Genomic DNA, 26,734 nt, shown 5'->3' on the forward strand with positions numbered 1-26,734 from the left:
TACAAGTTTATTGTAGAGATTTTTATTTGTTTATTTTTATTTTTTAAAGATTTTATTTATTTATTCAGGATAGACAGAGAGAGGCAGTGACACAGGCAGAGGGAGAAGCAGGCTCCACGCAGGGAGCCCGACGCGGGACTCGACCCAGGGACTCCAGGATCGCGCCCTGGGCCAAAGGCAGGCGCCAAACCGCTGAGCCACCCAGGGATCCCAAGAAATTGAGTTTTAATGACAAGCCCCATTTAGGTAATTCCCGATCCATTCAGAAAGTACCGTTATATACGTAGGCAGTTTGGCGCTTAAGAGTTTAGGTTTTCTTTTTAAGATTTTATTTTTGAGTAATCTGTATACCCAACGTGAGGCTCAAACTCACATCGGGCACTTCTGGAGTTTGAATCCCAGCTCTGGCACTTTGTAGCCATGTGCTGATCCCTGTAAAATTAGTTGCTAACATTTGCCTACTTATTAAGGCATTTTAAAGTTTAAAACCACATAAAACACTGGGAACAGTGCCTCGCATGAAATAAACTCAGTATTATTAATATCTTTAAATGCAGAGAGGTTTTATTTGTATTCTGTTGGCTGCATGTTTAAATTATGAAATGTCCGGATGTCTGCCAGAGAAACGAGCACCTAGAAAGCATTTTACTTCCCTGGTGTCTGTTTTTCTTGGTGTGTTCGGAGTGAGTGCCAAAAAGCCCTCTATCTCCAGGATTTGGAGGATTCTGGAAGCAAACGTCATAGTGAAGTGTTGCCATGCACTGTTGGATCGATGCCTTGCTCTTATCTAGGGGTCTAGGTGACACCCCCACCCCCACCCCACCCCCGCCCCCACCCCCGCTCGGAGTAGTTTGGGAGGGCAGGCAAACAGGCTTAGAGGTTTGGGTGATTCAGGCAAGGAATGAGGCTTGCTTATCGCGTTCTCACAAAAATGAAACTTTGGGAAGATTCAGCCCAGTTTTTCTCTGTCACCCAAAAAATTAACTTAGGGATCAGCAAACCACAGAAACCTGCCTTGGGGACCAGAGCTCTGCATGAAATGGCGCTTTCCGTGACAAAGCAAGCAACACCCGTGGAAGTGATACACTTGACTCCGGAAGCACTCGGGCTGGGCGCCAAACTTGAGTTCCTAGTCGCGAGGTTTAAATTTGCCCCGTGACCACACTGTGATAGGTGGGTACAGGTCCACGTCAGTTCCTATCCCCCACTGAGCCTGGGCTCTATAAAAGGTCTTGCGCCCGGCTTTCCCTCGCAGTTGCTCGAAATCTCCAGTGCTGTTTGCGACTAGCTGGAGGTGAGCAGCAGGCAGCCACACTAGAGGCAAACCCGCCTCTAGCGAGGCGGCAGGAGCAGGTAGGTTCCTGGCGGGGCCGAAATGGGTGCCGAAGTGGAAACAATCTTGAAGCTCATCCTAGTTCAGTGGACTTCGTTAAAATCAGGACCACCATGTGCCCTGACTGTCCATGAACCTGGGGACTGAGATTATGGCAAAATATTTTGCCGGTTTCCACTTTTTAAAAATGCTTTCAGAAGAAGCTATTTTATTTTATTTTATTTTATTTTATTTTATTTTATTTTATTTTATTTGTTTGTTTATTTATTTATTTATTTATTTATTTATTTATTTATTTATTTATTTTTTGCGATAGAACTCTGCTAAAGCAAACATGAGGAATGGCGGTGTGGAGATCCCGCTGGGGGAGGTGGCGTGCTGTTGGGAGGGGGTCATCTAGGTCTGAGTAGTGGAAGACTGGCTGGCTGAGTGAGATTGGGGTGTGGGGGGAGGTGGAGGGCTGGTGAAGGCATAGGGGTGTACGATGCCTGGTCCCGAAAGGCCGGTGGGCCGATTGAGGTCAGAGTAGGGGGGTGGAAATGTGGGCACATGGAAGGTGGGTAGGAGTGCAAGCGGTGGGTGAGGGGTGCCGTGAGTGTAAGCTTTGAAGCTGGATTGGTGTAGCATACAACTCGCTGAGGGTGGGAGCGAGCAGGGGTCTGGGCGGGTTGGTGTAAGGGCTGTAAGGCCACGTGGAGCTGGGGAAGGCGGAAGGTGGGTGGGGGGTGGGGTGAGTGGGGGTGTCAAGGCGTGATTGGTGCAAGACTGGCTGGGGGTGGAGTCTGGGCCTGTTGCTAGAAGACCTCCTGGGGTTTGGGGAAGGGGAGGAGGGGGGAAATGGAGTGAGTGGAGGTGTCAAGGCCTGATTGGTGCAAGACTGGCTGGGGGTGGAGTCTGGGCCTGTTGCTAGAAGACCTCCTGGGGTTTGGGGAAGGGCGAGAGGGAGAAGGGGAGGGGGAAATGGAGTGAGTGGAGGTGTCGAGGCCTGATTGGTGCAAGACTGGCTGGTGGCGGAAGTGTTGGGGGCGGGGTCTGGACCAGAAGAGGGAGCTGGGGTGTGGGGGTGAGTGGAGGTTTGGAGGCCATTTTGGTGCAAGGCGAGGCAGAGGCAGAAAGCGAGAATAGGGAGATAAAGACATTGAGGGAAGGTGGAGAGCGGTTGAGGGAGGGGGTGACCTAATCCGGGGTGTAAGACCATTGAGAAGTGGGTACGGGAGGCGGAGAGTAGAGGTTAGATGGTGGAATATAGTGCCCTGGTCTGTGTAAGACTGCCTGGCGATAGGAGTAGAGAGGTGGAGGGGCGGGAGACGGTAGAGGACTCGAAGCCTGAAGACTTCCTGAGGCTTTATGCAGCAATAGGAAGAGTGCAGGTGTGAGGGAAGTGGCGGGCCAGTGCGGACGTGGGGAGTGGGAATCCCCTTTGGGGGCAATATCCCTGGGCCAGGGACTAGATATTGGGTGCTAAATCCTTACAATAGGAGGAAAATTTCTCTGGGAGCTGATAAATGAATGATTGTCTTCCTTTGCACATCTCTATAATGTGGCGGTTGGGGTGACTGGACATCAGAAGCTGCCATGTGCTTTGGGCTTTTTTTTTTTTTAGGTTTTATTTATTTATTCATGAGAGACAGAGCGAGAGGTGCAGAGACACAGGCAGAGGGAGAAGCAGGCCCAATGCAGGGAGCCTGACGTGGGACTCGATCCTAGGTCTCCAGGACCATGACCTGGGCTGAAGGCAGCGCTAAACCCCTGAGCCACCTGGGCTGCCCATGCTTTGTGCTTTCTGATTGATCTGCAAAAAACCTTGGCAGGGCATGGTGGGAGAGGTGGTGGTACACCCTGTCTCTCGTTTTCTCCATCCAAGAAAAGCCTGCAACAAACATTTAAATACATCTTATTTCAAAAGCAAAGCTTTGGCTTTAAATTAGGGTGACTAGGCTGCTCAAAGATATATGCAGAATGTAGAAATGGTGGTTCTGGGGGCGCCTGGGTGTCTCAGTCGGTTTAGCAGCCAACTCTTGATCTGAACTCAGATCTTGATCTCAGGTTTGTGAGTTTAAGCCCCACATTGGGCTCCATGCTGGGCATGGAGCCTACTTAAAAAAAAAAAGTTGGCTTTTCTTTAAAAAGTATATTTTTGTCTTGACTATAGACATGGACATGTCCGAAGAAGCCGGCCAATCTAAGATCCAGGATGATGATTGGTGAGATTGGAAAAATTCTGTTTTCTCTTAGTTTAATCCTACTTGTGTTGGCAAAATGACTCTCAAAAAGTATATGTTTCTTTCATTTCAAGTCTGCAAAGTGTATAACTTGGTTAGTCATAAAATGAGAATTGTAAAAAGGGATCTTAGAATCATACAGGAGTCCAGCCTCTTACTCAATGCATGAATCCTTTATATAAAGTCTCTGTTAGTGGCCAGGAGCATACAACTCCATGAAGCGACACAATGCATTGTTGAGTATGTATAATTTCTAAAAATTTCTTCATTCAAATGAACTTAAAACTTAGGTTACTTCCATCCCATTGTTCACAGTGCTGCCCTCTAGAGATACACAGATGAGGTGTTTTTTTTTTCTCCATGTTAAGGAGGTGTTTTAAGATAGCTGTCTTACCTCTTAAGTTTTCTCCCCTGAAACACTGCCCTGATTTCCTCCTTCACAGGTAAGCTTGTAAGCACATAATAAGGGAGAAAGTAGAAACCGTAGAACAGAGAGTCTGGAAATAGACCCAAATACCCAAATATAAAAATTTAGCTCATGATAAAAAATGACATTTCAAATCAGTGGGAAAAAGATGGATTCATCAACAAATAATTTGAAGGTAATTGGCTGACCATTTGGAAAAAAAGAAGAATTGGATTACTTTATCTTCCTTATAACAAAATAAATTACGCATGGAGAAAATATTTAAAAATAAAAAGTGAAATCACTAAAAATGTTAGAAAACCAGGTGGATTTAGTTTCCAATTATTTTGGGAGGGGAGAAAGCCCAATTTTGATATCCCACAAAAGCATAAAAATGACAACTGGAAAAGTATTCATATTACCCATGATAAAAAGCTACTTTTCTTAGTCAACAAAGAACTTTTACAAATCAACAATTTAAAAAAGGTAAACACATGAAAAATGGGCAAAAGATATTAAGAAGTAGTTCTCAGGGAAAAAAATACATTTGGCCCATAGACATATTCAACTTTACTTACATTTAGAGATGAAAAAAATTTTAACAAGATACCATTTTTTGTATATCAGATTGGCAAAGATTTAAAAAAATCAGTAATAACTGGAATTGGCAAATTTGTAGGAGAACAATTTCTTATAGCCATTGTGGAAATATAAATTGGTGCAACTTTTTTGGAGGGCAGTCTAGAAATAATCAAAATTTTAAATGCCCATGTCCTTTGACCCAGTAAATACTAGGACTTTTTCTTTTCCCGTTAGAACAATTTTATTTCTGTATATACATATTCACGTATACTCAAGTGCATAAATGTGGTTTTGTCATACATTCTTTCTGTGTATTCACACTTAACTTTTTCTTGATGCCTTTCCCATTTGTCCCCATAACTCATGTTTATTTAATCATATATAGACATACACAGGCTGATTTGGACTTTGTTCAGTTCTGGGGAAGAAGGGTGTATGACTTTATTTTAAAAGCTGTGTGCATTTGACTTGTGCTGGTATGTGCTTACGTTTAAGAAGAACTTTCTAGAAGAATAAATAAGACGTTGTTTATTCCTGGTGAGTGGGACTCTTGAAGGAACAGGGACAATGTGTTCCTCTTCCTCACTCCTCTTTTCAGTATTCTTTATCACTCAGAAAACTATCTGGTAAACATTATAACAGGATAGTAATTAAAATGAAAGGGATTAGAAAAGGAAGGCAGTGAACAAACATTGGAAAATACATAAATAATAAGAGGAAATGCTAATTGCAATGTTATGTGCCTATTAAATGAGCAAATGAGAAATACTTAATCCTATTCTAGTAATGTTGCTGATCTAACCCTTTGAAAATGATGACGCACTTGTACCAAGAGCTATAAAATTGGTCATACTTTTGATGAATTTGACTTTTGGGTATCAACTTTAGGGAGATCCAATTTATAAAAGTAATTAAATGCGCAAAGATGCTTGTTGCAACATTCAACTGAAAAATTAATGTGTGTTATCAAAAATGCACAGGGTAAAATACTAAGCTCTCTCCCTGACCCTCAGTCACTCCCAAATAGTGCCCTGAGTGGATGGTTGGCATTAGTTCTCCTGAGAAGTAAACTGACAGTCTGGTTTATTAGTTGGTCACTTGCACATTTGGTTAACAGGAGTCATTCCTCTAGCATTTGATGAAGAGTTGAGAGACCTGAGTTCTGGAAATGATACCTGTGAAGACCAGATCCTGGAGTTCTGGTTGGAGATTGCTCTTAAGGCTGGATAGTGACCAGCCAGGCTCTCCACCCACCCTTGCTGCAAGTCGGGATCGACCATTAAGGTTTCAGGATCTGGGCATTGTGTGTTCATTAATGCAGATGACACTGTTAGTTTTTTTGTGTGTTCGTTTTTACTTTGGGCTGACTCCAAACCTCACATAACCTTCACAGAAGGTTCGCATAAATGGGCATGCATAAATAATTTTTTAAATGGAGAAAATTGTTGGTAAGATCTCATAAGCAAAGTCTTTTAAAAACAGGGTTCTGTGAGGGCGTGGGTGGAAAATAATTAAAGGGGTCCTTCGAACCACTTTTTGAGATTCGTCATTCTTTTATTCAACCAAATAGTCGAGTAGTGACTTTGTACTGAACAGTATGAAACAGGTATACTTTTAAATCCTTGCATGGTTTACTGTCTGGGATGAGAGTTAGAAACATGTAACCAATTTGGGGAATATAAATAATAGTGAAAGGGAATATAAGGGAAGGGAGAAGAAATGTGTGGGAAATATCAGAAAGGGAGACAGAACGTAAAGACTGCTAACTCTGGGAAACGAACTAGGGGTGGTAGAAGGGGAGGAGGGCGGGGGGTGGGAGTGAATGGGTGACGGGCACTGGGGGTTATTCTGTATGTTAGTAAATTGAACACCAATAAAAATAAATTAAAAAAAAAAGAAACATGTAACCAAGCCATTACAGTATAGTGTGATAAATGTAGTGATGGGGGAGAAGTACATGATCCTGTAGGAGAGCAGACATTATCTTGTTTAATTTTCACAGTACCCTATGAGGTAAGTGGTTCTTTTTTAAAAACTTAAGATATATTTATTTTAGAGAGTTGGGGGGCAAAGGGTGGGGGGAGAGAATATCTCAAGCAGACTCTCCAATGAGCACAGAGCCTAGCGAGTGCTCAATCTCACGACCCAGAGATTACGATCTGAGCTGAAATCAAGAGCCCATCCCTTAACTGACTGAGCCACCCAGGTGCCCCGAGATAAGTGGTGGCTTTACAATTGAGGCCCGAGAGCATAATTTATAGAAGTCTAGGTGAGAGGTGATGGTGGCTTAGGGGTAAGGTGGTAATAGTAAAGTTGGAAAGATTGGAATGAATTTAGGATATATGGTAGTTTATCAATTCTGAGGGGTTTTTTCCCCCGCAGTTTTGAAATTGGTATGCATCACATGTTTAATAGCATGTCATCATTTGCTAGTGTTTTCTTTCTTAGAGGTACATATGCCTTAGGTTAGGTGAGTTGTATTCTAGAGGTAGAGCCAATAGATCTTGCTGATGGATTTGATGTGAGAGGTGAGAGAAAGAGAGAAATCAGGGGTGATTGGTTTATGTTGCTGGGTGGATGGTGGTGCCATCAGCTGAGATTGGAAAGTGTCCTAGAAGAACAGGATTGAGGGAAGAAATCAGGAATTCTGTGTTGGCTCTGTGATGTTTCAAATCCTTAGTAGTAAATGTCTAAGAAGTTACACAAACAATAGGAGTTTGGTGGAGAGTTTGAGGCTGGAAATATAAAATTGGGGATGTGGGGTCTAGGGATGGTAGAATGAACAATCTAGAAAAGAGGGGACAATAGCACAAAACAGTATAGAAAATTCCAGGAATAAAATCCTTGAGAAGGCTGGAGGGAGATGAGATCCACGGTGCAGGGGAAGGTTTGGCTGGAGACCATGGTAGAACATTGTGTTCATTGTTAACTCTGGAGAAAAAGTCGGGCATAGTTACAGATAGGATTCGTTGGTGGGAGGACGAGGCAGTTTCTGTCTGATGGTTTTATTTTCCAGGGACTCATGAGACAAGGTCATTCACAGAGTGGAGGAGGTTTCTGCAGGTTGAAGGCAGAAGTACTACTGAAATACATACTGTAAGGGGCAGGGGACTGGTTTTCATTAATGAACCAAAGCCCACTTAGTACCCTCTGATAGCCTGGCTGCTCACTAGTCTTTTGTAGCCCAAGATTCTTTGTTTTGTGAATGCTACAACAAGATAGACAAGCAGAAATACCATATTTTAAAAATTACCAGGGGCAACTGAGTGGCTCAGTCAGTTGAGTCTCCAACTCTGGTCTCGGCTCAGGTTGTGATCTCAAGGTCCTGGGATAGAGCCCTGTGTCATCAGGCTCTGCAGTCAGCATGGAGTCTGCTTGATATCTCTCTCTCTCTCTCTGCCCCTCCCCCCATGTGTTCTTGATCTCTCTCAAATAAATAAAATCTTTAAAAAAATTAAAACAATAAAAATTACCATTATGCTAAGTTAAAAAGAACTTGATCACAAAAGCAAAATGGGTCACCTAGTGGGCCAGCTATTGTAGGTGCTCAATAAACATTAAATGAACAAATGGATGAATGAACCACAGATGTACCCACATTTCATTATAACCTTTTCAAAAAATTTTCAATAATTACCAAGGGAATATGGATGGGCCCATGATAAAAATAAATACAGAAGCATCTCTGGTGAAAAGTGAAAAGTCTGCCCTCACACATACCTGCCCTCCCATTCTTCTGCGGTAATAATGATTGATGTTGGTTCTTCTAGATCTTTTCCCCTAGTCCTATACAAGCATACACCCATCTTTATGGTGTATGGGCCCAGTTTTAAAGGGGAGATCTTCTTTGGATCCTAGAAAGTTTTTGAAGGTTCTTGAGTCATATATTTTCAAAGCTTCTAATGTGATTTCTTAGTCCTTTTGTGGTAGGGTTCTGGTGAAACCAACTGGCTTTTCCCAGGTGAGTATGTTCTCTAATAACCGTGACATCAGCTTTGCAGCACTTGTGAAGGACTTGTACTCCTGGCGGCAGATTTTACTTGGAAAAGGTACCTAACCAAACTTGCCTCCTTTTTGACTATTTCTTCCCTAGAACTTTCCTTGGACTGCTTTTCCCAATGGTTACTATCCAACCCAGAATTCGATGTTTTATCTTCAGGGATTAGAGTGAGAGTCTCCCTTGTGTGACCTTTTGTGGTATGTCTCTGATCCCTCATTTCTTTCATCTGACCTCTAAATGTGTGTGTGTGTGTGTGTGTGTGTGTGTGTAACACAAAAGTATGTAAAAAGATAGATATGAATCACGTTTTAGTTTGTATATGATGCTGTATGCTGTATATGGATAATAGGTTTCGAGGTAACCCCGGTCATGCTTTGGCCCATACCTGGGAAACCATACACCCAGCAAGAGTTTTCTTTGCTGATTAAAAAAACAAACAAACAAACTTAAGGCCTTCTACCAAGTATGTCAGTCCAGTGTACAGTGATTGATAAATGAATAGGGATCCCTGGGTGGCGCAGCGGTTTGGCGCCTGCCTTTGGCCCGGGGCGTGATCCTGGGGACCCGGGATCGGATCCCACGTCGGGCTCCCGGTACATGGAGCCTGCTTCTCCCTCTGCCTGTGTCTTTGCCTCTCTCTCTCTCTCTGTGTGTGTGTGTGACTATCATAAATAAATAAATAGGGATCCCTGGGTGGCGCAGCGGTTTGGCGCCTGCCTTTGGCCCAGGGCGCGATCCTGGAGACCCGGGATCGAATCCCACGTCGGGCTCCCGGTGCATGGAGCCTGCTTCTCCTTCTGCCTATGTCTCTGCCTCTCTCTCTCTCTCTCTCTCTGTGTGACTATCATAAATAAATAAAAATTAAAAAAAAATAAATAAATAAAAATAAATTATTAAAAAAAGGAAATTGAACCAAGGGGGTGAGCCAGCATACATCTTGAAAAAACTGAAAAAGGTGTGTAATCCATCCAGTAACCAACCTCAAGGTTAAAATGAGAGCCCTCAAGAAGTGGTTAGGGTTACCTTGACACGTAAAACCTTTTAACTGTTATGTCCACCTTCTTTAGCACTTTTAGTTTCTTTCCCATGTGAGCTCTGTATCGCACTAGCTATTGCTAAAATAACCTATGTTAAGTCCTAGATTGTAGCTGGGCTCCAGCACTGAAGTGATGCTTACTGCAGCATAACTTGTTGGAGCCGGATCGTAGATCCATGTCATGAAGTGGATATCCATTCAGCTGCAATCTGGAGAGCTGAGGGATCCCAAGCCAGAATGCGCTTTGGTGTCACCTCAGGCATTATTGTGCAACTATTAAGGGGCCAGGCAGCCTGCCATGGGAAGGCCGGGAGAGGGGGTGGAGGGGTGAGTGCTAAGGCCTGTGGCATGTTATTAGGGGGGAGCAAAGAAGCAAGAGACCCCAGCATCACAGTCTGGAGCAGTTGCAGCTTAGAAATCACCCTTCATTTGCTTCCTGAGAAATGGAGTTCAGCATTTGTCCTTCTGATTTTTACCTGTAATCTCTTCATCATTGAGTTCTTTCACCTGTGGCCCATTTCTCAGAATTCACTTTCATATCTTTGTTTTCTTATTTTTTCTTAAAGATTTATTTGTGTATTTTGGAGACAGAGAGAGTGGGGGTAGGGAGGGGCCGAAGAGAATCTCTGGCAGACTCTCCACTGAGTGCAGAGCCTGATGTGGGGCTCCATCTCACCTGAGATCACGACCTGAGTCAAGACCAAGAGTTGGACATTTAACGGACCAAGCCCCCCAGAGAACCCCTCACTTTCACGTCTTTTTTAAAAGATTTTATTTATTTATTAGAGACAGAGACACAGGCAGAGGGAGAAGCAGGCTCCATACAGGGAGCCTAATGTGGGACTTGATCCCTGGTCTCCAGGATCACACCCTGGGCTGAAGGCGGCGCTAGACCGTTGAGCCACCAGGACTGCCCACTTTCACATCTTTTAAATAGAAATAAATGACTTGGCAGAAGACAGGCTTCTTGCCAGTGGCCGATGATAACTAACATTGTTTCCCTGTCTTTGATTCTGCAGTAAATACTGAGCACCTTGTTGCTTCTAATTTTTCTTCACCTCCCCTACTGTGATGTTAATTTTGTAACTCCTAAAAACCTTTTGCATTTCAGAAACACTGATCGGTGGTTCTCTCCCTGTGAGATTTGGACTGTGGGCTTGCCGTTTGAGGTTAATTGCCTTCCTTTATAACTGTGTATGTCTCATTTTTTGCAGTTGCATTATTACTGTGGACTCAAGCAGTGATGGAGAATTTGAGCCCTGTAAGTAGAGTCCCCTCAAAGCATCAATGTCCATTTCAAGGTGTAACTTAATCCTGTCTCTGTGGCGATGACTGAAATGTAATTTTGGACATTTGATGTAAGATGAACCAGGGTTTGTCTCCCCCAGGGTCTCTCTCCAGATTGGTGAAATGATTATTTCCCTGCTGTTAGGAGCAGAGGCAGTTCTCTGTGCTCGCTTTCCAGTTTGCTACCTTGACTTTTTCATTTTAGGCCTCCTTTTATTTCCTTGGGGTAGGGGGGTATTTAAGAGTCTCCCATTGATTTTAACCAGGCCTAATTTCTGGACTTTGGCTTTAGGGAGTTAAAGATGGGGGTAACCAGATTTTTACCCTGCTTCCTGACCCCCTCTTTTTTTCTCTGATTTAGATGCAACCAAAAGGAAGGAGCAGAAGGGGAATGTCAGGTGAGTAGGAAAAGTAGTGAAATTGGACATTTTTTGAGGGATGACATTGTGGGTAAGAAGATTTGAGAATAAACATCCTGCTTCCTCTGCACACTGTTCAGGGTTATAGTGGGTATCTGATCTCACAACCAGGTTCAAGTATTAAGTTCTTTATGTCAGGCTCATTAACTAAATTGGTCGGTTTCTTCCTCAGAATGCCTTTGTGATGATCTGTCTTCTAACTTGCCTTCTCTACTCCTTTTGCCCTTATGGGCCAAAGGGGTGTTGCCCACCTGCCGGACTATAGGAGGTGCTAAGAAAAATTACTGGAATAAATCCAAAATAGGATGCTAGTTAAGTGATGTGTCTACATTGACTCCTTGAATTACCGTAGTGGGTTTGTTGAGGTATGGCATATAATAAAATTCACTCTTCTTTTTTTTATTTATTTATGATAGTCACAGAGAGAGAGAGAGAGAGAGGCAGAGACATAGGCAGAGGGGGAGAAGCAGGCTCCATGCAGGGAGCCTGACGTGGGATTCGATCCCGCATCTCCAGGATCGCGCCCTGGGCCAAAGGCAGGCGCTAAACCGCTGCGCCACCCAGGGATCCCAATTCACTCTTTTTGACATACAGTTTGATGAGATTTGGCAAATGTATATGGTAGTGTAAACAGCACAGTCAGAGATGCAGGATATTTCCATCATTGTCATTCATGTTTTACTTCTTTTTAAAAAAGATCTTATTTATTTATTAATGAAAGACACACAGAGATAGGCAGAGGGAGAAGCAGACTCCATGCAGGGAACCTGATGCGGGACTCAATCCTGGTACTCCAGGATCACGCCTTGAGCCAAAGACACATGCTTAACCACTGAGACATCCAGGTGTCCCTTTTATTTTATTTCTTTTTTAAGAGATTTTATTTATTTGTTTGAGAGAGAACAGGTGGAGGGAGGTGCAGAGGGAGAGGGAGAAGCAGATTTCCCGCTGAGCCGGGAGCCTGACAGGGGACTCGATCACAGGACCTTGGGATCATGACCTGAGTCAAAGACAGATGCTTAACTGACTGAGCCACCCAAGTGCCCATTTTTTATTCTTTAATTTTTAAATTTTTGTAATTTGACAATATTTTTTATTTTTCATTTTTAAAAAGATTTTATTATTTTTTTAAGTAATCTCTACACGTGGGGCTCAGTGAACCCTGAGATCAAGAGTCACATGCTCCTCCGATTGAGCCAGCCAGGCACTCCTACAATATTTGTGGGTAGCACAGGGGTTCTGCCGAGTTTGGCTCCTGCCCAAGCAGTCTGTCAGAGTGGTGCTGGTTTTGGGTGCAGAGAATGGTACCCGGGAGAAACCTCCCCACTGTCAGGCTGAGTCTCCCAACTCTGGCCCTCTACCCTTCTTGGGCAGCTAGATCAAAACCCTCATAAAGAAAGCTGGCAATTAACTAATGGAAATCAGCATTTCCCTAGTCCCTTTCTGCCTTGCACCTGGACTGCTAGAACATATGCCCTCTGACAGCCCATTTCACTCAGTACTTGACAGATAACCCCTTTTGAAAGGATTGAGACAGATGGAATGGTTTGGTAGAAAGATGGAAAGTCAGGAATAAGGATCAAGCAGTTCCAACGAAGGGGAACAGAGTTATCACAGGAAACAAGCCAACAGACCATTTCTAGGTGACCACATTCACGGTAGAGGAGTCAGGAAAGGCCGTGGAAAGAAGACTGCGGTGCTTATGTTTGTCTTTGGTCTTTCCCTGTCCCATCCCTCAGCTATGTGGTGATTGACTCAGACTCTGAGGATGAGTACTTCAGTGATAAAGTGAGATCTCACATATCTGATGTGAGCAGCGAAGGTCGGTATACTCCTTACTAACTGAGGGAAGTGGCTGAGCTCTGCAGCCCCATAACATGGTGGTTTTGGGATACAAGGCAGCAAATGTTCTATTCTAGCTTTTCCCTTGTGGCTTCCACTGGATGTGGATATGGCTGGATTCCCCACCCCACCCTGGTGAATTTCCAGACACAGAAGCAGCTGTTCTTGCTGGTTTAGACCTTGGCCATCCCCCTCTGTAGAGTTCTTACCTACCAAGCAAGCGCTATATATGGGGCCCTAGGGTGGGAAGGGTGGGGAGAAAAATCAGGAACTGACACTTAGGAAGGTATGAAGATCTCTCTTCTATCCCTCTCACCCGCTGCCACGACGCTTTTCCTCCTGTGTGTGGGAATGACAAAGCAGGGAGGGGGTTAGGTGAGAAATGTGGGTTCATTTTTTCCAGCCTGTTGGAGACTTAGGTAGGTGATGGGTCTGAGTCAGCCCACCGCAACTTCTCAGGGGAACCCTTGCTTGCTCCAGCTAGCTGTTTGTCTTTACCTTTCACTGTTATCCTCATATTTTCTAGAGATTTTTGTTTTTCTCAGAGCTCAATAATCTGAAGTTGAGTGTGTGGCAGGGAGGTGGAGGGAATATATTTTTATGTGATTATGTCTCTTGAATTTCAGATGAGATTCTAGATGTGCTCTCTGATAATGAGGAGCAACAGCGTCCTGCCCAGGAGGCTCCAATACTTATTACTGATGATGATAGTAGTGATTTTGAGGGCCCTGTGCTGATAATAGATGAGGATTCGTGTGATCAGGGCCAAGCTGCCTCAAATGGAAATGCGATGGATATCTCTGATGTCTTCCAACACAATTCATCTCATGGTGTTGGTGAGCCGAATCTTGGTGAGAATCTCTGCCAACCACCAAATGTTGCTGAGGCTACAGTGGAGATTCCAGATGAAGAGCCTACCCCTGTGGTAGAACAACCAAGGAAAAGGAAGAGTAAAACCAAAAATATATGTGTGACACCTGGTAAGCCATTCAAATCAAGGATGCCTGACCTACTGAATATGTCTCGCCCCCCAAGTGCACCAGCTGTGCCTGCCATGCCTTCCCCCTGGATAGGTCTGTCCTGTCAAGTCTGCCTGTCCTGCCTACCAACCTTATTGCCATTTCATCTTTTTTTCTTTTCTTATTGCCATTTCAGCAACTTCCTCATGGCTGAGGGAGACAGCCATCCCATTGAGAAGGATCTTTCTGGAAATGGGAGAGGAACACCCACGTCTTAGGATTTGCCATTCCCTCTGCCTGGCATGCTTTCTCTCTGCACTTTTTTGTCCTGAGGAGATCCCATTTTTCTTGGGGCCCAGCCCACTTGTCAGTTCTTATAGGAAGCCAGACATCAGAGATGCTCCTCCCTTCTGGGTCCCCAAAGTTCTCAGACCCCATCTCTACTGAAGCACTGATGACCCGGTTGTCTTAGAATATGTTTCTGAAGCTGTCCCCCATGTAGACAGTGAACCTCTTGATGGGGCAGGACTCTTACTCATTTTTAAGTCTCTCCCAGGGTCTACCCTGGTATTCACATGATAGATGTCTAATACTTTTTTTTTTTACATAAATGAATGAATGACACTATTGTTACAGAAGTCTCTGGCTAGAGCAGTTGGCAGTATATGGGTGCTAACCAAAGATGGAAAGATTTGGCTTGTTTATTGAGTGGAGGGAGGTCTTGCCTAGAATCTGAGCCACTTCCTTTTTTTTTAAGATTTTATTTATCTGAGAGAAAGACAGCAGGAGCAGGGGATGATGGGAGGGGCAGAGAGAGAGGGAGAAGCAGACCCCTTGCTGAGCAGGGAGCCCAATGCGGGGACTCCATCCCCGGACCCCAAGATTATGGCCTGAGCCGAAGGCAGATGCTTCACCAACTCAACCACCCAGGCGCCCCTGAGCCACTTCCTTTGAGCAAGTGTGTGAGCTATACCATAACATTCCTTATACTTCATGTGCCTCAGTTGCCTACAACAGCCTAACCTCTAGCAGCATGCTCATGTAACCTCATTACATGCCTTGTACCTATGACGGACTCCTACCTGGTGTCCTCTGCTAGCAGCTCTGGGATTCATGTAGGAAGAATCGTTGACACGGACCGATGGAGAGCATGTAGACTTTAGACAGTTTCTGTATGGTGCTCTGGGTGTGGCTGTGGGGGCTCCTCCCAGGTGTACCTCTCTGCCAGTTGCTTGATGGGACTGATTTTCAGGGTACAAACCAACTATTGTCTTTTCAGCTGTGAGAGCATCCAAAAGGCGTGCGCCTTCGCAGAAAAAGCCTGGTGCAGGGAAAATTGAAAAATCCAAGCCTGGGTATGTACAGTTTATGTTAAACTGCATGGGAATCAATTGTACCATTGTCCTGTGTTAAGCAGTCCACTGGGCTTAGGGGAGGGTCTTCAAGGGGATGAAGGAATCTGGTGGGGGAGGGGGGCAAGGTTTCCATCCCTGAATTGGGAGGGGCATAAGAGCAGCAGCAGGAGGAGGAGGAGATAGATCCCTGTACTTTCTCCAGCCAGGCCAGAGCCCTTTTGCTCCCACAGCAGCTCTGGCCTTTCCTTTGTCCTTAAACTCAGATCAAAAAATGATATGTAGCCGAACATGAGACTTTTCCTCAGGCTGAATACTGCCTGTCGGCATGAAACCAAAGTGAATGGTGCCAAGATGGTAAGAAGGCAGAGTGGACATGTTCCCGTCCAATGGAATTGGAGGGAGGGTGGTCAAGATCGCCTTCCAGGTTTTCCTGGTGCTTTGGCCACATCCAGTTACTCCTACTCCCTGTATGTGTTCTTACACATTTCAAAAGCTTAAACATTAGGATGACGTAGATAGCTTGTAGTTCCTTTATCTTTATGAAGCTAGATGTAATATATCTATGTAATAGAACCTGAGAACAACAGATCATTTAGCCCAAAGACATGTCAATACTGAAAGGAAGCTAAAAATGAACATGTTTTTTGTTTGTTTTTGTTGCATTCAGATTCCAGGAAGTTCTCATCTTTCCTCTTAAAAATGGGATGTAGTAAGCATAACGTTCTTTGTTCTAACTTGCATCCAGGACTAATAGATACTTAGATCTGAGTTATCTTGTGAAACAAGGGATGTATTCGAAGGACTGTTGATTTTCTTTTCACCTGTATTCTGGAACAATAAATGTATCTTAAAGCGAGGAGAAGGACAATGTGTCAGGCATGGGGGAGGGGGACAGCAAAGCAACTTGGACCCAGGCAGAGAGGCTCTCTTTGTTTCTGCACCTCTTGCTCAGTGAGGCAGCTGATGTAGTTTTATGTTAAATGATCCTTTTGGTAGTTCTATCTTAGATGGATCCCTGTTCAGCAAAGTGTCTTCTCTGGATTCCTAGATGCACAGTATATAAGCTGCTTTTGCCTCTAGGTACACATGCCTCAGGTAGCACCTGGGTTGCTTGGCTATGGTGTGAGCAGAGAAGGCATATAAGCTGCCCCTTGGTGTCATCCTCGGCATCCTCCAAAGGAGGCTAGTCTGTTAGGATGCCTCACTGTTGCCTTGGCGCTTCCTGTGGCAGCCTGTAGGCTTCCTGTTGTGCTTCACATTGTTCCTGTGTAGGCTGCTTGCTGGTCATAGTGTCTGATGTACCTGCTTGGAGTCTGGTTGGGTCCTCTGATGTGGAGCCGCTCTGCCTGCAGTGAAGTGGTACAGAGATATCGAGGGGAAGGCGGGCTAAGCCACAAGGCCTGCTTGATGTCAGCGCCAACCTGGGGGGGGTCCCCATTCTCTGCTGAGGCCTGCAGATGGTTTGGGCTTTCGCCTGCTACCTTCTCGGATGCAAATTTGCTTTCAGGACAAAGTAATTTGAGGCAGCTGGCATTAGTCACCATTATTGGGCTTTGGGGTGAGGACCCCTACTTTAAGCCGCCTTGGCCTGGTTTGGTTATTTCCTCTCCCAACCCCAGCCCCCTCACAGATGGTTTATTTTGTGACTTAGCGGTTCACAAGTGTCCTGGCAAAATCTTAGTCTCCAGGGTTCTGTGAAGTCAGAAACTCCACGTACCTGTGTCTGCTCCTGTTTTATCTTTCCGGCCCTATGGGCTCATCTCCTGGGACTTGGGGGTTGTTGCGGCCAGGAGAAAAGGGTGCAATGAACAGTTATTACAAATGTTAGTCCTTCATGCACTTAGCACTGTTCTTTATGCATTGGAATTAGGCCTCAAACGATGGAGCAGCAGTAGTGGTCAAAGGGGAAGACCCTGAGATTGGGGTCCGAAGATTCAGTGTCTCTCTGAGCTTTGGGCTATCACCCAAACCCTGGATCTTGGTTTCCTCATCTGCCAAGTGGAGATCATACAAATAGTAATCACTTCTTTGGAGGGTAGCTGTTAGGATTAAATATGATCACACAGAAAGCAGTTCTCTGCACATGAGGAAGCACTACACAGATGGTAGTTCTCAGGAGAGGTGGAGATGTGGTCATTCTCAGTCTCATGGGCAAATGGGTTGTGTGCCCAGGCATTGAATCGAACTGTGGGGAATCACACTTCCTTTCCCAAGAACATTCTACTTGCTCGATTTGGCCATGGTGGAAATGGTAGCTGGAAACAGAGCTTGGGACCTGGTTGACCCCAAGGCCTTGAATGGCCAGGCCAAACAGTCGGTACAAAGCTGGGTAGGGACAGAATTGGGATGTGGCCTAGGAAAATGAATCATAAGTGTTGGGATAGGGGGAGAAAGAAAGAAAGCCTGGAGGTAGGAAAGAGAGAGGAATGCTCTACTAGCAAGGCATAGAGGGGTGACCATGGGGTGCAAAGGAGGGCTGACTGGAAAAGCTGATGTGAAGGAGATTGTGGTCTTCTTTTTTTTTTTAGATTTATTTACTCATGAGAGAGACAGAGAGAGAGGCAGAGACCTAGGCAGAGGGAGAAGTAGGCTCCTCACAGGGAGCCTGACATGGAACTCAATCCCCGGACTGGGATCATGCCCTGGGCCAAAGAAAGGCAGATGCTCAACCACTGAGCCACCCGGGTGTCCCGAGATCGCGAGCTTTGTATCCTATTTGAATATGGGGTGGGGGGAGAAAGTGGATTTGGAAAGGCCTCTGAGGTTTTCAGCCTGGTAGAACAGAAAAAGTCTAATGACTAAACACGTGGAATGGAAGATGTGCTCAGGTTAATTGGTTGGAAATGTGTTACCTTAGTTTAATATCTGCCCCAGGAGAGAAGGGAAGCGAGATGGTGGATACAGGAAGAGGGCCCAGGGAGTTTTCTGAGTCTCCCTCCATATGACCTGTGTGTGTGTGTTTCTCTTTTTTCTTCCTTTAGCCACACACAACTCAGTTGAACTTACTTTTGCAGGAGGGCTATGTGCAAAATACCTGGATGTTTCTTGCGTGACCTAGAAAATGCAAAGCAGTATTCTGGAAGGAATTTCAAGCAGAATAAGGACAGCCTGGTCCAGAAGATCTACGCCCTGTTTAACAGTTCGGTCTTTGATAAAAAGGTATATTTGATGAATAGGCACTGGATGAGCCCCAGATATATGCTCTTGGGTGCTGTGAGGTGTGCCGATTGGATATTTCCTGCTGTGGAGAGGTGTCAGCCTCGATGGAAAGATGATGTGTGCATAGGTGAAAGAAATAAGAGAGTGTCTGTGGGTAATCATCTGTGGTACAGACTATTACCGGCACGGGAGATCAGCAGGGGCAGGAAAAAAAATCACTGAGAACCTGAGTGGTCAGTAAATAAGATTGCCTACAGGAAGTAAGACTTCTGGTTCTTGAGGGATGGTAGGTGGAGAGAGCAATAGTGGTGGAGGAGAGGGCGTGTGTTGATCCTTAACTATCTAGAAAGACAGGCTTTATGTTGAAGAGTAATGGGAAGGAGCTCTGTGACCCTGGGCAAGCCCCTTTCTGCCTCAGTTTGCCTCATCTGCAAAACGGGAGCAATGATAGTATCCGCTGCTTCACAAAATTATTGTTAGGCCTTGGGAAGGTAATACACCTGAAGTACTAGAACAGGGCCTGTGACACAGTAAGCAATACAAGTTGGGCCATTCCTTGGTCTCAAGAGCATAGGACTTAAGTAATGGAGGGCCTTGGGCATCAGGTTGGTGGAGCTTAAATTAAGATCAGTAGGCACCACCGCACAGGGATGTGATAGGACATGAAGTGGCTGCTGGGAAGAACTACCTTGTCCAGAACATGGGGTGTGGACTTGGAGAACTTGGAGGTGGAATCTAGAGCCTTGGCGGTCATTAGGGTTTTCAGACTTAAGTATTTCCGCTGATGCAACCATCTGCCAGGCAAGTCCTCCAATCTTTCTAAGGGAAAGTGCCTTTGGGGAAGGCACTCCTCATTCCTCATGACTGTGGTGTTACATCCAGTGGCCGATCGGGGGACCAAGGTGCATGTGCAATTTCAGCTTCCTGCTCTTACACATGGGGCTCCACCTACCTACCTCAGCAAGTTTGCACTTCTCTCCTTGGCTGCCCCGACCTGTGTCCCCAGGCAGGGCAGTGCAAGTCCTGCATGCCTGTGCCCTCAGCCCTTTCCCTTGGGTCCCAACTGCCTGTCTGTTGTTTTCACCTGGGCTTCAACCTGGCTTTTATGCTCCTTGGGATGTTTCAATTTGTGGAGCTCTTGAGTGAATAGTCTTTGGTTGACTTAAAACTGCTCGCTGACTCACACACTCTGCTTGCTGTTTTGTTCCCAGCTGCCTGAGAAGATAGATATTGGCTGGAACAAGAAGATGCTGAGAACTGCTGGCCTATGCACCACTGGCGAGACCCGTTACCCGAAGAAGGAGCGTTATGCGAAGATTGAGATTTCTCTGAAAGTCTGCGACTCTGCAGGTGACCAAGGCAGCTTTCCTTGTGGCACAGGCACAGGTTACTCTTAGGAGCTGGTCTTTTTTGGCAGCCTATGCCATAGCTTTATCTGTCATTCTGGGTAGAGAGGCCTGCTGGACATTGCTCCGAGGACATTATATTTTTTTCCTAGAAATAAAAAAAAAAGATTTATTATTTATTTAAGAGGGTGAGTGGTGAGCATGAGCAGGGGGAAGGGCAGAGGAAGAAGGGAGGGAGGGGAAGGGGCAGACTCCCCTTTCCCCCAGAGCGCAGAGCCCAGACCCTGAGATCAGGACCTGAGCCGAAACCAGGAGTCAGAGGCTTCACCGACTGAGCCACCCAGACGCCCCTGCTCGGAGGACATCATCAGATGTCTTGCCATCCTTGAGAATCCACTTGGCCATCTTTCCATTGGGCTAACTCTCTCTACAGCTAGCTCCCCCTTACCAGCGGTAACATCTCCGTTCACCCAGTAACTGAGGTTCAGGACCCCCCTCCCCCCTACCTTGCTTAGCTTAGCCAGTCACCAGATCTTCAAATTGCTCCTCCACCCTTATTCCTTTGCCTCCACCCAGACATGGGCTCTTGGCACCACGCTCTTCATCTTGCTCTGTTTGGTCTCCAGCACACTGCCATGTCGCTTTTCTGCTTAGACACATAGGGCTCCAGAGTGCAGAGCCTGGCTTTCCAGGCCTTCCAGTCTGCCTCCCCCCACTCTGCACTCTGCTTGGCCATGTATGTCTCTCAGTATGCTGCTGCCAGCTGTACTCCAGCCAAACTTCCCTTACCTTGGCTTTCAGAACGTGCCACACACCTTCCTGGCCTCAGCCTTTGCTCACATTTTTTACTGTACCTAGAATGGCCTTCCAGACCTTGCAGAGCCAGCCAGTTGTCAAGGGGTCGGCTCAGATCCCATTTTCTCCCTGGAGCTTCTCCTGATCAAACCCTACAGCCATGGCCATGGATCCCTGCTCTGTCCACTTCTGTTTATGGAGGGTGGAAACTGGGGCTTGGCTGGATGTATTTCTAGCAGCATCCCACAAGAAGATGAGCACGTTTGAGCTGTTCTGAAAAGACATGCTCACCTAAGGTCTCTGACGTCAACAAAATCAGTTGAAGTGGGTAGAAATGTTACTTTTCAGTCCTGGGAAGCCATCACTTCTGCTTCCTTACATAGGCTTATAGGAAATGGCTTTGTGTGTGGCATGGGCTGAGAGTCTGGGGGTAGTTGGTTAGCAGACTGGAGCGAATTGTTTTAAGTGCTATGATTTTTTTTCGTAACCTCTTCCAAGACCGACTCCGGGATACTTTGATCCATGAGATCTGCCACGCAGCCTCCTGGCTATTGGATGGCGTCCGTGATTCTCATGGTGATGCATGGAAGTATTATGCCAAGAAATCAAATATGGTGCACCCAGAGCTGCCCATGGTCACCCGCTGCCATAACTACAAGATTAACTACAGGATCCACTATGAGTGTACCCGGTGCAAAACCAGGTAAGACCCTTGGCCTCAGATTTTTCTTCAGTGATGCTTTCTACCACAGCCTTCAACTATTTCCTTGTGATTTTGTTAGTACGTGGCCAGCTGACTTGAGTGAACCTTCTCTGTTCCTTTCCACCTCTTCTTCCTCCATGCTCTCCTATGTGGAGCCAGCTTGGCCTGCTGCCCCTATTTAGGTGTCCCACCCACTCTGAGAGGCCACAGGAAGAGTCTCAATCTGGGCCCCAGGCCAGCAGCTCAGAAAACATGCTGAGGTGCCTGTGACTGATATCATGTGATATCACGTGCCTTTATCATGTGATGTCTTTTTCCTCCATAGGGTTGGCCGCTACACCAGATCCTTGAACACTGATCGCTTCATCTGTGCCAAGTGCCAGGGACCTCTGGTCATGCTGCCGCTAACTCGAAAGGATGGGACCCCTATTGCGCCCCATGTGAGACCCTTTGCTAAGTATGTGCAGGAGAATTATAGAACCATTAAACATGAGACGGAAGGGATAAGCCATGGGGATGTGATGAGAAGGCTCAGCAAGGATTATGCCATTAGGCAAGGGCGGCATCGGGATCAGGATCAGGATCCGGATCAGGATCGGGATCAGGATCCGGATCAGGATCAAGATCGGGATCAGGATCAAGATCGGGATCAGGATCGGGATCAGGATCAGGATCATTAAGATTATCTGGGAGTGTATTCATGTGGGCTGAGCACCCTACTGCTGAGAAGTTTTAGAAAAATATCTTTGTTTCTGCTAAGTGACAAATAATAAGGCTTAACCCTTTTCATTATAGCCTCATACTGTTAGTGATGATTGTTCTTAAGCAAGGATTCTGTTGCTAAGCATTTTGTATCCTTGATGGTACTCACAAGCCCTTTGGGTATATTACTTAGATTCCATAGTTTTAAGACATAGAACATAAGTGCAAAAGGCAAACTGCATTTTTGGGAGGGGTGGGTGGAAAAAATGAGAATGATGCTGGGAAGAGAACCAGTTTTAAAGGCAGCATTCTCAGGACTGGGGCTGCCAGCATATATACCTAGACATAAAAGACATGTTTCATGAGTTTAGTTGCTCTTGATATTGAGTAAAGCCATGTAAGCCAATGTAACCATTCATTAACCCACCCCCCAAAAAAACTAATAAAATGTTTTCTGCAATTTACTGGTTAACGGAGTCCATTCATTGGCAGCCTGTGCCTAGCACAGAACAAACCCTCAGCTCTTTTTGTCCAAGACCCCGGATGTCAGAAGTTGTCCAGAACGTGTCTGCGAGAGCACTCTGGGCCGTTCCACTGTTCTGGGTTTCTCCCTGTGTGACTGTCCCTAAGCACCTCAGTGCTTCCTGCATGGAGCCTGCTTCTCCCTCTGCCTATGTCTCTGCCTCTCTGTGTTTCTCATGAATAAATAAAATCTAAATAAAATTGTCCTGATGTAGGACTCAATAATGGGACTCCAGGATCATGCCGAGCCGAAGGCAGACGCTTAATTAACCACTGAGCCACCCAGGGAGCCTCAGGGAGCCTTCCTAAATAGTTCCAGCCCCAGGGCTCTGAGCGCCATGTCCCCCGTGTGCTACGCGTTTGCCTCATGGCCTCAGCTGTTGGGTATTTATTGCTACTTCTCACCACATCGTCCCTGCTGGCCGAAGCTTCTGGAGTGTGGGGACTGTCTTAACTCATGTCTGAAGGCCCTTGCCCCAAATCATGCCTAAACAGAGTCTGGCAGGTCCGGTAACTGTTAGCCCACACCCATGCACCTGGGTGCTTCCCTGAAAGGGGCAAGAGTACCCAGGAGGGCAGAGAGGAGGCTCAACATAGCTGTGAACACAAGCAGCGGCGCTGGCTGGCACAGCCCTAGGGCCAGGCAAGGAGAACAGGAAATGCATCCCTGAAGCCTGTGCCGGGGTGGCTCTAATGATGTAATGATGCACGACTGACCTCCCTGGTCCCAACGATCATGTTTATTGAAAAGTCGTAAGCAGAATTTTAGACATGACAATTAAACATGGAGCAACTACAGAGATCTTGGGGACCACAGCTACAGTTGCTGCTGAGTTCGGGGGAGGGCTGGGCCAAGTTCCCATAGGGGCAGCCTCTACTATGCTGTTGGCTTCATACTTCCTGAACCGGGAAAGGCCAAGGTCTAGTAACTGGATAAGAAGGGCGGTGGGGCCCCAAGGCAGCAGTGGGGTGCTTTCGGGAACGGCAGTGGGGCTTGGAGCTAAGGAGCAGCAATGGCGTAGCTCCTAAGCTAGCGGGGGGTTGAGGGGGTGGCCCCCCAGGAGAACCAGGGGTGCTGGGGCTGCTGGAGAATCCCAGGGGCAGCGCGAGGAGTAAGGCAACAGGGAGAGGGAGGGAGGAACCTGGAGGGTGGGGGTAGGCAGCCAGGCTGCTCAGTGAAAGGAGAGGCCGCCCCCTCCCCCCCCGCTCAGCCTCACAAGCCAGAGTAGGAGGCCTCTGTGGTCTCGGACCAGGATGACTCCCGGCGGGACAATGTTGGATGCCGCTGGTGCCCTCTATGGTCGGGGCAGCCCAGGCGCAGGAGTAGCATCCACATTCGCTCTCGGAACTTGACACCCACAAAGGCGTAGAGCAGTGGGTTGAGGCAGCAGTGCATATAGCCCAGGCCTGAGGTGACAGACTTGGCCACATCCACACGGCTTTCTCGGCCACAGTTGCGGTCCAAGGCCCCCAGGTCCATGAGGGTGTCTACCAGCACCACCAGGTGGTAGGGGGTCCAGCAGAGGGCAAAGGCCACCACGACCACCACAACCAGCCGCATGGCCCGCAGGCGCCGCTGGCCCCTGGAGACCAGCAGCACGGCCAGGATGCGGGCATAGCAGTAGGCCATGACCAGCAAGGGCAGGAGGAAGCCAGCAACGAGCTGCAGCCCACGCAGGGCCGTGCGGCCCACCTGCGGGAAGTTGTACTGACAATGCATGGCATTTAGGCGCTCGTCGCGGTTGGCCGACAGGAAAATGAAATCTGGGATGGCAAAGAAGAGGCAGAGCCCCCAGACGACCACACAGGTGAGGGTCACGCGGGCTGGGGGGCCCCGGCGGTAAAGCTGCGTGGCGTGCACGATGCTCAGGTACCGGTCAAAGCTGATGCAGGCGAGCAGGAGGGCCCCCGCATAGAAGTTGATGTTGAACAGGGCCCCGGCCACCTTGCAGAGGCCTGATCCGAAGACCCACTGGACGGCGGTGTCCACCGCCCACAGGGGCAGCGTGAGCACTAGCAGCATGTCGGCCACGGCCAGGTGGAGCAGGAAGGTGTCGGTGCTGCTCCGCGCCGCCCGCTGACTCAGCAGCACTGCTGCCACAGCGCCGTTGCCCAGAAGCCCCAGCAGGAAGAGGAGGCCATACAGGGCGGGCAGGAAGGCACGGTCAAAGTTCAGGCTGATGTCCTGCGGGCAAGGCGGGGAGGCACAACAGGAGTCGCTCTCATTCTCGGCATAGTCGTAGGAGGAGCTACAGTTCTCCAGGAGGTAGGTGAGCTCCGAGGCTTGGAACACCTGGCGTTCACTCATCTGTGGAGGGAGGCGCGGGGCGCACTGCATGAAGGCCTGGCGGTGCTCCTTGCTGCTTGGAGCGCGGTGGCTCTGAGGGGCTCCTCTGGGAAAGCAGGCCCCAGGCCTGGGCCGTCCCCTGGAACCGTCCCTGCCTTTCTTCCAAGGCTTTGCCTTTACTGAACTCGGGTCTGCCCAGCCTTGGACCACCCTTAGCACCGCCACCCTTCTCACCCTCTTGGGCTATCCCATCAGCCCAGGGATTGTGGGCCCCAAAGAGGGCTTCCCTCCCAGGTCAAGAGCCTTCCCTGCCCCCTCTCCTCTCTCCTGGCTCTTCCTGGTTGGCCGGCTAGCCCTTCTGTTTTCCGGGCCACACCTAGTTCTACTACCTTCCTCCAGTCCCCCCTCCCAGTCAGTCACTGGCCCTCCACTTCCCTCCTTAGTCCTTGCCTGGGGACCCCCAACTTCCTGCCCCTATGGGGCCTCTACACAGAAGCGCCCCCCCAGTCACGTGCTTTTTGCTCCCATTCTTCCCTTCCCAAACTCCGAGGCCATCTGCCACCCACTGGGGGCTCCCCAACCAAGCTCTAGTGGAAATATTCCTTACCCCGTGACCCTGCAAAGCTGCCCCCTCCCCAAGCTGCAAGCCTTCTCTGTGTCAATTTGGTCCCGCATGGAAGAGTAAGTTCCAAGTCATCGCTGAAGGAAGCCTTAGAGGCCATCCAGTGGTAAGCCTCTACCTCCCGCTTTCTGCAGATGAGGCACCAAAGCCAGACAGGAAAGGGGACTCGCCTGTGGTCATACATAAGTGGGGGCCAAGGTGGGTTCCCAATTCCCTGTCCCGGGGCTCCTTCGGCCACCACCCCTGCCTTTTCTATCTACTCACGCAGCCCTCAGGTGGCCCTGGCTCATGGGCCAGCCCTGACTTTCACCTAGTGTCCTGAGTGACGTTCTTCTAGTGTCTCTACTCTAAGCTGTGCACCGGACCCCTGGGCAGCAGCACTCACCTCAGGGACCATGGCTGGGCTGGTACTCTGGCTGTAGGGCTGTGTGCCGCCTGCCCCCTCTGCTTTGGTGCTTGTGGTCAGGAACCTACACTACACAGAGGAAGTGAGGGTTTCACATGATTCTCGGCAGCAACCTCTTCCATGGGGTTGTCTGTACCGGATCTCAGACCCGAGGCCCCGAGAGTTCTCATTCCAGTCATCCTCTACCCGGGCCAGGGGAAGCTGTTCTGGAGTAATTGGTCACAAGCCTGGGACCCAAAAGGCTGGGGCCATGGGGAAGGGCAGGTCCTCTGCAGGGAGATATTTGAAGGAGCAGCGGAGTCTGGGAAATGGAGGGCAGCCCTGCTGCCACTGGGGCAGAAGCTGCTTCTCCTGCATTGGGAGAGTCAATGCTCAGTGCACTGGAACTTGTGCTCCTCGGACCCAGGCTGGAGCAGATCCGTGCAAAGTTGCAGATTGCATTGCTAATCGTCTTAAGGCTGCAAAAGAGCTTAACTGTCTTTAAAAATGAAAATGAGGGGATCCCTGGGTGGCTCAGCGGTTTGGCGCCTGCCTTTGGCCCAGGGCATGATCCTGGAGTCCCGGAATTGAGTCCCGGGATCGAGTCCCACATCGGGCTCCCGGCATGGAGCCTGCTTCTCCCTCCTCCTGTGTCTCTGCCTCTTTCTCTCTCTGTGTGTGTCTATCATAAATAAAAATAAATAAGTCTTTAAAAAAATAAATAAAAGAAATAAAAATGAAAATGATTTATTTTGTTCATTTATTTTTAAAG

General features: G+C 47.5%; 2 protein-coding genes across 2 annotated transcripts; one reads left to right on the plus strand and one right to left on the minus strand.

Moving 5' to 3' along the window:
• The first annotated feature begins 1,179 nt into the window (after positions 1 to 1,179).
• GCNA (germ cell nuclear acidic peptidase) lies at positions 1,180 to 22,610 on the plus strand. Its single transcript, XM_025466169.3, has 11 exons — positions 1,180 to 1,294; positions 3,486 to 3,537; positions 10,794 to 10,840; positions 11,228 to 11,264; positions 13,025 to 13,107; positions 13,754 to 14,107; positions 15,366 to 15,441; positions 18,456 to 18,600; positions 19,812 to 19,950; positions 21,240 to 21,444; positions 21,770 to 22,610. Exons 2-11 carry the CDS (start codon positions 3,488 to 3,490, stop codon positions 22,122 to 22,124), a joined length of 1,491 nt encoding a protein of 496 aa, XP_025321954.1. The 5' UTR covers positions 1,180 to 1,294; positions 3,486 to 3,487; the 3' UTR covers positions 22,125 to 22,610.
• A 778-nt stretch (positions 22,611 to 23,388) lies between these two features.
• CXCR3 (C-X-C motif chemokine receptor 3) lies at positions 23,389 to 26,083 on the minus strand. The gene is made up of 2 exons (XM_025466171.2): positions 25,963 to 26,083; positions 23,389 to 24,976 (listed from the first exon to the last, which is right to left on the minus strand). Exons 1-2 carry the CDS (start codon positions 25,972 to 25,974, stop codon positions 23,882 to 23,884), a joined length of 1,107 nt encoding a protein of 368 aa, XP_025321956.1. The 5' UTR covers positions 25,975 to 26,083; the 3' UTR covers positions 23,389 to 23,881.
• Positions 26,084 to 26,734: the final 651 nt, after the last annotated feature.

This window comes from Canis lupus, chromosome X (genome assembly GCF_003254725.2).
Source record: "Canis lupus dingo isolate Sandy chromosome X, ASM325472v2, whole genome shotgun sequence".
Classification (NCBI taxonomy): domain Eukaryota; kingdom Metazoa; phylum Chordata; class Mammalia; order Carnivora; family Canidae; genus Canis; species Canis lupus.

What these genes read in the sequence shown, in the direction of transcription:
- GCNA (XM_025466169.3), top strand. Translation starts at nt 3,488, where the DNA reads ATGGACATGTCCGAAGAAGCCGGCCAATCTAAGATCCAGGATGATGAT. An exon ending in TGATGGAGAATTTGAGCCCT is followed by an intron (nt 10,841 to 11,227) that starts GTAAGTAGAGTC and finishes TCTCTGATTTAG; the next exon opens with ATGCAACCAAAAGGAAGGAG. An exon ending in TGTACCCGGTGCAAAACCAG is followed by an intron (nt 21,445 to 21,769) that starts GTAAGACCCTTG and finishes TTTCCTCCATAG; the next exon opens with GGTTGGCCGCTACACCAGAT.